Source organism: Temnothorax americanus, unplaced genomic scaffold (genome assembly GCF_048541705.1).
Source record: "Temnothorax americanus isolate GAGA-0224 unplaced genomic scaffold, ASM4854170v1 Scaffold3, whole genome shotgun sequence".
NCBI lineage: Eukaryota > Metazoa > Arthropoda > Insecta > Hymenoptera > Formicidae > Temnothorax > Temnothorax americanus.
Genome location: NW_027509442.1, coordinates 953,509 through 964,000, shown reverse-complemented (window position 1 = coordinate 964,000; position 10,492 = coordinate 953,509). Strand labels below are relative to the sequence as shown.

At 36.1% G+C, this 10,492-nt stretch overlaps 2 protein-coding genes across 5 annotated transcripts in view; one reads left to right on the top strand and one right to left on the bottom strand.

The window, feature by feature from the left end:
• Window positions 1–151: 151 nt before the first annotated feature.
• Rpl37a (ribosomal protein L37A) lies at window positions 152–1,116 on the top strand. The gene is made up of 3 exons (XM_077411955.1): window positions 152–301; window positions 571–699; window positions 942–1,116. Exons 1-3 carry the CDS (start codon window positions 299–301, stop codon window positions 1,086–1,088), a joined length of 279 nt encoding a protein of 92 aa, XP_077268081.1. The 5' UTR covers window positions 152–298; the 3' UTR covers window positions 1,089–1,116.
• Window positions 1,117–1,435: 319 nt separating this feature from the next.
• Window positions 1,436–10,492, bottom strand: part of Pgant5 (polypeptide N-acetylgalactosaminyltransferase 5) — a 22,810-nt gene continuing 13,753 nt past the window's right edge. For 3 of the 4 annotated variants that reach the window (XM_077411945.1, XM_077411946.1, XM_077411947.1), the window contains exons 2-8: window positions 8,639–9,443; window positions 8,098–8,416; window positions 7,281–7,458; window positions 6,656–6,836; window positions 4,145–4,383; window positions 3,904–4,038; window positions 1,436–3,751 (exon numbers count right to left, since the gene is read on the bottom strand). In XM_077411945.1, coding sequence (XP_077268071.1) covers window positions 3,602–3,751; window positions 3,904–4,038; window positions 4,145–4,383; window positions 6,656–6,836; window positions 7,281–7,458; window positions 8,098–8,416; window positions 8,639–9,260 — 1,824 coding nt within the window. In that variant the 5' untranslated portion in view covers window positions 9,261–9,443 and the 3' untranslated portion in view covers window positions 1,436–3,601. Of the gene's footprint in view, window positions 3,752–3,903; window positions 4,039–4,144; window positions 4,384–5,256; window positions 5,438–6,655; window positions 6,837–7,280; window positions 7,459–8,097; window positions 8,417–8,638; window positions 9,444–10,492 lie in introns of all 4 variants that reach the window. The other variant, XM_077411948.1, reaches the window with a different exon arrangement.

Genomic DNA, 10,492 nt, shown 5'->3' with positions numbered 1-10,492 from the left:
TTTATCTTCTAACGCGTTTTTTTTTAATAGTCGAGATACATACAGAGTATCTTCTTCGGCAGAACAATGATATAATTCACGTTATAAAATAATGTTCGCAGATAATGGAAATATTTTCCACTAACTTTAGAATCGTCAAGTCTTTTCCGCGCAAGTTTGAAATTCGCCACCATGATGCGCGCGTTTTCTTTCGGCCAACTTCCGACATTGACAACGACGCTGCGCGCTGCGCGAGCGCGAGGTTATTCTCAGTTATTCTTTTCCGGTTTTCTGCCGAAGTGTACTCCGCTTGCTCGAAATGGTATGATATTTTATCGAAACTTACGTATTAAATCTTGCTGAAATCTACGTGATATTGATGAGCAAATAAGAATAACTGTTTTCGAGAAATTTTTTATGTATATATTTCACCATGAAATGCTAACGTTACACGCTTATGGGGGTTCTAACCCCTACAGCGAGGTTATGTTTTGGAATTGTTCCTCGCTCTATTTTCAACGATCATATATTATTTATTCTTTAATATTACCGAAGTTACGAAGAATCTTAAAACTGTTCGAATTTTAACAGGCAAAACGCACGAAGAAGGTCGGAATTACCGGCAAATATGGCACCCGTTACGGTGCCTCCCTTCGGAAAATGGTGAAGAAGATGGAAATTACCCAACACAGCAAGTATACTTGCTCATTTTGCGGTAAGGTGAGTAATTGTCATGTTTTATCAATACTATAAGTTGGGAAGATACACTTTTAATGTTTGATATTTTTTAAAATTAAAATTTTGGGTTTAATAAATTCTCCTTGCTGCATTATAAATGTAGTATGTACTACGTCATAAACGTTCTATTATAAGTTTTTTACATGAACATTATTTGATAAATTAATACAGTTAGTAAGAGAAATGATCAAAATATGTATCAAGTTATACTATTTTTCAAACAGGAAGCGATGAAACGCAGCGTCGTAGGCATCTGGTCCTGCAAACGATGCAAGAGGACAGTTGCTGGTGGTGCGTGGGTATATTCCACAACGGCTGCCGCTTCAGTAAGATCAGCTGTACGTAGATTGCGTGAAGTTAAAGAACAGTAAATATATGTAATAAATATCTTTTAAACAATTTTTATACCGTGATTTTATTTAATGTGAACCAATGATTGACTGTTTTTAATTGATTTGAACAATTATAATAATACATGTTTAATTAAATTGATAATATTGATCTTATTGAACTGCTCAGTTTCTTCGTCAGGCTCATTATCTACACGTATGATTTTATTTTATTTCTCTTTTATTAATGAATATTAATTATTTATACATACAAAAAAGCTTTGACGAGGATGAAGAAGTATTAAACGTGGAAATTATAATTAAACTTTTGCATTTATTAATCAGGAATTTTAAGTATTTAAAATAATGATACCAACGTTTCACATATGTAACGAAACTAATTATTTATTCTAACAAGATGTAATTGTGTATTGATCGTAGTTATTTTATAAGATTCTATAGAATACTTATATATGGTGCAATTTTAACAACTATAAATAAATTACTTTTTAAGAGGATTTGTCTTTTAAAAACTTAATGACATTCTGAGGACAAAAAATAAGTCAGGTTTAAATGTCGTTAATGCGCATACATCCATTTTTACAAACTTTACTTACTTTATAGATGTTTTAAATCATTATACTAGCGTTATAGAGACATGCGTTATTATAAATTTAATATAACGTATACAAATAATTTTATTGTCTTTAAAAGATCGTGCTTACGCAGTTCAGGCTATTAGAATAATTGAAACTCCTTTCGTATCATCGTAATCGATTCAAGCTAGAGACATTATTCGTTGAGCAAATGATTAAAATGGGAATCATTCATTAGCAATTTTATTCACATTAATAATAGCGTTCACCACGAAATCAACTTGTAGGGAAAGGAATAAATGTATTTGCAAAAAGAGGTACTATTGACTATCGTTTTTCGATCGCGATCGAACACTTTATCATTTATCTATAAAGTTGACTGACACATTGCTTATTTCAACATATAAGTAAATTTGTATTCTATACAAAAATAAATACCACAGTCTTAGAAGACAAATGTATCAAGCTTAACGTTGCACCATCACCATAACATTCTTTTGGATTACATAAGAATAATGAGTATAATCGTCATTCAATAGCAGATATAAATAGGGAAGGTCTTAAGGATGTGTCGAAAGTTATTTCACAGGAGTGTAAACTTATACAAGTTTTCAATAGCAGATTTGGGAATCTTTTACATCAAGCAACTTTTATAAATATTCGAAGAACAAGAATAATAATATTCTATCGCAACTTATGATGTCGAAGAGAAAGGTGCCAGGATTTAATTTAACGGATGATGAATGATAATTTTGTTCAATCAATCTCTGAATAAATATTCATAAATGTTCTTGGCAATTGCAGTTGCATTTTAGTTATAAATTCGTTACTTAATCTGTGAGTGATTGCACTTTAATGCATCATGCTCAAATATCGTTTTCTTTATAATGGATTTACGGTATGTTTCGTCGCATGATGATTCGCAAATTAAACATTGTTCAGGGAAGTAGTTACTGCCAAGTAACTCGCAAATGTGCGCAATAGCTGATCATGCCAGAAAAATCTGCTATCATTAAAATATGGAAGACATTCTGGTACGTCTGCATTAAAACTGCATTATGTCTCCGTAATAAAATTTAACGAGAGTTAATAATTGTATGCATCTAACTTAAACCTGATAAATTCTATATATTGCTATAAATTCTGATAAGTACATCCTTCGCACGAAACGACGCGTAACAGTTAAATTATACGAACGAGATGCAACGAGGAACTATCAGAAACATGAATATAAAAAGATCCAGTGCTCTTCCCTAGTTATTAAATGGATTGTACAATAATAATTTTTTTCTATATTATTATCGCGGTAGCGTCACATCAACTTCACTGACATTCCAGCATTCACTCCGTCATAATCTCGCGATGCATTTCTAGCATATTCACGTTTCATTTCGTACTGATTAACCGGTCAGTCATTCGTCATTGCACTCATTCGAAATTATCAAATATGTCTCTCTCTCTTTTGTTATTAACAATTATTTATAACAGTGGTCTGATATGATTCCTTCTTTACTGCTTCCCAGTCAGAAAAGAAGAAAAGGAGTTCACTCTGTTCGTCGTTTAGTATCACTTATGTTCACACGCGATCAGAGAAATTCATTCTCTGTCACTATTGTGCATTGATCAAGGCGTACCGTAAGGATCGTACCACAAGGAATGGCAGTAAATTCGCGATACTGCTTTATCAATGGTAAATAAATCCTGTAGAATCTAATTATTTAACTACGATTTCTGACGCGATTTCGACGAGAATCGATTCCTGTCGCGCACTGTCAATTCATTTGACGTACACATTAGATGTGATATTGGACCGTTTCTTCGCCACTATAGTTGTAATACTTCATTATCTCTTCTCATACGCGCACTTGGGAAGTCCTTTGCGATCAGTCCATTGGTTACAATTTATTAAACATATTAACAAATATTGCGTATAGATCTGGCGCTTAAAGTCGATTCGTATTAGCTGGCCTGCCACTTGAATTTGCTACGCATAATCCATTTTTGGCCGATGTTGTTGACATCGCATTGCGCCAAGACGGGTTGCGACGCATCGCCCGAGTGGGGTTTTGACAAACAGTAACCCGTATTTGTGTGTTTAATCATTTTGGTCTGAAAGAAACGGTGTACATTAATATTAATTATGTTTATTGATTATTAATATTAATTGTTAAACTACGTTTCATCTTTCTTTTTTATATCTATAGATATCTGTTTTCTTTATAATATTTAAGCATCTATTTCTCTAATCATGTTTCTCTTACCTCATCGTTATAAACCCACGCTTGATTACCACCCATGCCATGACATCGTACGATCTTTACTGGACCTTGTGGACTAGCTGCATCAAGGCACATATCATCAGACATTATCTGTTGCCGTTTAGTGTAAGCAAATACCTGGATAACACAGCTCTCGTTAAAAATAACGTTCGAAATAGAAACACTATCTCTCGATTTCTATCAAAACATGTGAATTACTTCAGTATCCAGAATAAATACAAACCTGATTACCACCCAATCCATGACAATAACTAATTCCGACGTTTTCCCCGGTTCTCCTACCCATAGTATCCAAACAAGTTTGGGTTTCAACGTTTTTCACATCGCCGAGATAGTAATAATCTAACGGCATTGGCGATTCTGGATATATGTTCTCCAAGTACCATCTGAAGCTTTTGCATTTCAGTCGTTCTCTGAGTTTTATTCGCTCGGAAACATCACCGACGTCGACGTTTCGCGCCCCTAAAAAAATTGATTTTCTGTAACGCTACAAGAGCTTACAAACGACGAATTTATTCACATATATCTTTGTACATATTGTGCTTGCATGTAAATTGGTTGAAAAGAAGATTTTTCAGAGAATTTTGTGCTAAAAATAAAGAAATTTGTGATTATGGTATATTGTATGATACATTAATTGCCATATGCTTGCTCCTAAAAAATAATTGTGCATTTATGCATTTTTTTCTGGAAATCTGAAAGAAGTTTATGTAAAGAAGTTTATGACGTAGCATTGATTTATATACACACACACATACAATACTGTTCATACATCTGCAAATGTAGCGTGCAGAAATGTATTGTGCTTCATCAACATTGTTTTATATTTGAGTAATTTTATACATATATTGTCAATTAGAAAACTACTATGAATACATGTATGCTTCGTATTCATGTTACTTGTGTATATGTTTGCCACTATAATAGAATATCTCCCTTTAACAATAACCTTTTGACTATAATAGTATCACACAGAACCCTTAATGCCATGCGTGACTTATTATTTATTCTCCAAGTACACCTCTACATATTTTATTTGCATTATCGTTCTCCTTTATTGTACATTATATCCATCGTTGTCTAATGGATTATTAAGTAACAACATTACAGCGTTGAGAGAACGTAATAGCAATGATGTTTTAAATAAATGTTAACGGGTATCTGATAGAGACAGCGAGCACCCGAAGCCGTAAACGAAAATGATTGATAAAGAAACATGCAGAGAGATCTTCCAAAGCATGCGTCATTTCAAAGCAACCACTGCATAGAAAGAGATACATATAGGGATAGATTCACTTATTTTTTTTGTACGAGATACGCCAGTGTTAGTGCTACCTGGATTAATGTTGTAATAGAAGTACTTCCATTGGTCCAACCAAACTTCTGCGAGCCGCGCATTGTTGTGGTTGACTATCTTGCTGGTACCGCCCGGGAAGGTATACGGGGTTGACTTACGGAATACATGCCCGACGTGCGAGCATGTCGCAATTTCCAATGTCCCACCACACATCCATATCTAACCAACTCAGTTCTGTTAGTGTGTTAGCAGTTACAAATGATAGTAACACGATAAGAGACAAAAAGAAAAAAATACAACACATGGCAAATATGATAAATCGTATTCTGCGCCTCGTGGTAGATTTAGTAATCTCTTCTCTTGCGGCACCTATAATGTAGTCTGATAAGAGAATTCCATTAAAAGCAAGCGCAATTTTCAATTGGTTAGTCGGCTGGATGGATGAGTGGTTAAGACTACATCAGCATTCGTAACGAGACATAGAAATAAAATTTACCTGAAATACGTTCATTCAATGATCATGTTTAATAACTGTGGCCGTTCTCTAATTTCTATATCGTACAGAAGTGTATTTATCGTTTGGTCGATCAAAGAAACAAATTGGAGTAAAATATTTTGATGACAGCAATCGCGAAGATTAGAATAATTTCTGTAGTTAGAGATCTTGATTTAGTTTAGATATTAGCAATATAATGTAATATAACTACTAATGTGTATTATGTATGAAATATTAGTAAATACACACATAAATTATAATGTGCACAAACACATACAAAAGATGATTAACTAACTTTATGGATATATTTGTGGATGTATAGCTAATGTGTTAAAAACTATTTTATGAAAATGTATTAACACGAGACTGTTATTAATTATTAGTTAAATGGAGAAACAACTTGTTAACAAGGAAATAATGCATTCAAAAACAACCGCAATTCGCATAGCTGTGTGAATCATAATAATTTCATGAGGTAATATAAATGGCTTGTATCAGATACCCGTCAAATATGTTATATAGAGTTTCGCTTGAATAATATAATATCTATAATATAATATTATTGTAGAATAATGCAGCTTCAAAAAATGTGCTTTGTCAATTAACATCGTCAATTAACATTGCTTTCGGTATATAAGCGCTATATGAGTACCAGCTATACTTTGAAACAATGCTATTAGTCCTGAAATAAATGTGTTAAATTCTAACAAATTTTTCAACAGTTCCTTTTAATTACACATCAAATATATATATATGTGTTTATATATACGCAATAATTTTGAGGGACAAAGATGTGAGTACATAACACGTTTGAATTTTAATGGTACACCATGTATGGAACATGTATAATTGATATGTATAACGATGTGGCATCATTTAGCGCAATTTAGCAATACAACATTGGGGAGAAATGAATTAAACGATACACTTGATTATCTAACCTGGATTCATGGCATAGTAAAAATCTCTCCACTCATCCATCCAGACTTCGGCCACCCTAGCCGCATTGTGCAGGACTATCTTGCTGACACCACCAGGGAATGTATATGGGCTCTTGTCCCGGAATACATGTCCCACATGTGAACACGGACTGATTTCTAACGTTCCGCCACATTGCCACACCTACAAGGCACTTATGACTTCACAAATAACAACGGAAATTTGTGCGAGAATACCCTTTGAAGACCCTTCAAAAACTTTGTCAAATATCCTAATAGTCACAATAGTGCACAGTTATCTCTAATAGATAACAATACAAGATAAAGGAAAGAGTTATTATTTATTACTGGATATTAGAAATGATACGAAATCGTTTTTCGTAATGAGCAAAAGTCAAGTTTCAGAGAATCCTACAAATTAATTTACACATAAAATATACGGAATTAGAAGATCAGCATGAAATCAGCAACTTTTCAAACATTTTGGTCTTCTTTCTTTCATTCTTCTTCATATATATTAATCTATTTGCCATGTGATTTTGTTGGATACAAGCTCATACTGTATAAAATTTTCGTGGATAATCGCATTATAAACTGGTAATTTTCTTTAATCTTAAAGAATGCTCACCCGGAAGCTCATTTCAAGATTTTCACCGCCCCAGATGTCCATGCCTTCGTCGTACGCGCCCAACTCATAGAAATATTCTTTATCAATAGAGAACAATCCACCGGCCATAGTCGGTGTTCGTAGCGGTGCCGTTCTGTCGCTATTCCTCCTGTCCATTTCTCTCTGGGCGACTCTGTACCTTATTGAGCAAAATCAATATAATATTAATATTTTGTTTAAAAAGAATAAAAAATTAACAAACGCATGTTGCATTAATATATCATTTGAGAGGCTGCCAATGCGTTTTGTTTCAGAAAGTCCAAATTAATTATAGATAATTTTAATTCAATTAAATAAACACAGTAAATGTGCACGTTTGTGGTCAGTATTGCGGGAACCATAAATGATTTGTAAACTCGAAAGCTCGTAATTACACACTGAAGGAAAGAAGAGAAATTGTTATTGATTATCACATCGTTATATATAGCTGTAACTAAATTAGAACGAGAAGTATTGAATTTATGAGTATGGTATAGTTTAAAAATCGCAGAATTTATGAAACTACGGTAATTTAACGGAGACATAAATTTATGTCAATAATATACATGTCAGAAGGGATCGATAGATTTAATATTTCAAGCGGATTTAGCTATAGGCCAATCTAACTATTCATGACTTGCAAAATATGTAGATTTGCACATTTGCAACTCAAATGTCTCGTGTGTGTCCTTTTTTTTTAGAAGGCAGGAGAGATTTAACTATTTTGGTTAAAATACAGGAGCGTAATATTATTAAAATTCATGACGCTTATAACGTTGTAACGTTAAGGCTGTAATACCATCTGAAGTTTAATTTCCAATTGAAACCTCCCCAGGTCATATCGCTCGCCGGGATGTACTCGAAGGTGTCGTCGCTGATTACGTCTATGATCGGACAGACAACGGTATGCCTGTCGTTTGCGATTCTTGATAATAGCGGCTCCAACCAACCCTCGGTGCACTCACAGTGCGCATCGAGAAACGTGATTACTTGTCCCTTGACGTGCTTTGCCCCTAAAAGCCTTGCTCTTATCAGGCCCGACCTCTTTTCGGTGCGATACACGTACGTAGGAACGGGTAGCGTGGCTATGTAGTCTTCCAAATCTTGCTTCAGGTGCTCTAGAAAATCAAGTTTTCACCGGTTATCTCGGTCCAAATTTTACAACTACGATTCTTGCGATTCTCTATACGCGGAACGTTTATATTTTTTTTCATTCAAACATACAGTTGGTCGTTCACTATTACGCGATACAGACAAATCAATCTACATTACAAAATAATAAAAACATTGGTGCTCGTCGCACAAGTTACGCTTGTTCGAGAACGCGAATGTGAACGTACCACGCTCGCTCGCGTCGTCCACAAGGATGATTTCCTTCAGCAGCGACCTGGGAGACCTGTTTATCACGGACCAGACCGTTCGCAGCAGAGTGGTCCACGCCTCGTTATGGAAAACTATCACGATACTCGTGTCTGGAAGATACTTGGTGTACTTCTTATTCTTACAACCCTCGAGTCTGATGTCCTTTAGGGATCGGTTCAAGGAGATCATGTCGCTGGCCATCAGATTGAACTGATTTAGCTTGAACAGTTCCTGCTGCTTGGCCTCGTTCTCCGGCGCGATGTGCACCGCCGCTCCCATCTCGCCAGGGCTGCCCTTATTCTCCTTGACGACCTTCGCCGGACGCCATAGGTTCAGCTGCGACTGCGGATATTGCCTCTTATTATTATGGTCCTGCTTCAACGCCTGCGGCTCCCTGATCTGCGCCTTCGGATGCAACTGAGACGGATCCTCGGACTGAAGCGCCTGCTGCTGCTGCTGCTGCTTGTCCGAGCAGCCCCATCCGGACCCTCCGATGCAGTCCGAATAGAGCATGAGCACCATGACGTCGACCAGGAACCATACCAGGGACGTCAGCAGTATCACTTGACACGTGTGAATGCGAATCTTGGAGCGGAACATCTTTCAACGGCGTCAGTCTTCCACGGCTTGTACCACGAGCTCATCACCCAGTCCGCCCGTGCGTGCTGGACTCGCGATACGGATTTCTCGACTCGTGGCTTAAAACGAGATACTCACAACCGTGTATACTAGTAATTGTGCGGGGCCTTCGTGGAATCACATGCTGGGCCGGTTCTCAGCGCTCTGAAACAGAAAGATGAGCCCAAATTCATTATGAATTCGGTGGTGCGTGAGTTCTTATCGTATCGGGAATTCCCGAGTTGATATTAAAAGGTTGCCCGAGAGATGCAACTAGAATTCTTTCGGCAGATCGAATCATCCGCTTCAGCTTTACGCACGCTTATCACGATTCTACGAATCGCGGCTGAGACTCGGACTTTTTCTTCTCGCGTATCGCGCACGGTCGGAAATGAAGATGGAATCCGCGAAGATGGAACAAGCGCGATACGACTTGCGAGAGACGAGTGAAAATTCGTTATAAAAATCGATCGCTTCTCTCGGTAGTATTTATAGAACACAATAAATATATCCACTCACGTTTTTCTCGTATAATATCTTAGGTATATCTGTACCTTGGAGGTAAAGAATGGAGGTAAATATCTCCATTATTATAAATTGAGAGAAAACAGGGTTCAAAATTTATTATCTCTCTGAAAATTTCCAATTTGACTTCTTCGAAACGTTGGTATTTTACGAACTAGCAATAATGGTCGTAAGATCCTTTACCATTATACAATTTAAGCTTCTGATATATTGGAAAAAGTACTCTCTCCATTCTGATAAAAACTGAAGATACGATTCTTTACCTCTAAGGTACAGATATGTACTTCAATATTTTATATATCTATGTATTTAATATTTTACATGTCTATGTGTATTTTAATATTTTATATGCAATATTTTGATATTTATATACATCTCTTAATGCACCCTTCATTAATGCGAAATTAATTTTAACGCTATATTATTAATAATGATATTCCGGCGGATTATTTTACGCCAAGCTTTCAGGAAAGGTTTTTTTCCGATTTTTATGCTTGTTGCATACGCCGCGGCGATTACGAGAACGGAAATACGAGGAGACCGCGCGGGCGAAAAGTGCATATGTCAGCATATATGCAGCTAAGGGTAACCGGAGTACTTTGCGACACTTAGGTAGGCACTTAGCACATGACTAATTCGGGGCACACACATCGATCGCGGAGAAAATGCCATTTTTAAACGGGACATTT

Coding starts and splice junctions, on each gene's coding strand:
- Rpl37a (XM_077411955.1), top strand. Junction 700..941: donor CTTGCTCATTTTGCGGTAAG/GTGAGTAATTGT, acceptor TTTTTCAAACAG/GAAGCGATGAAACGCAGCGT.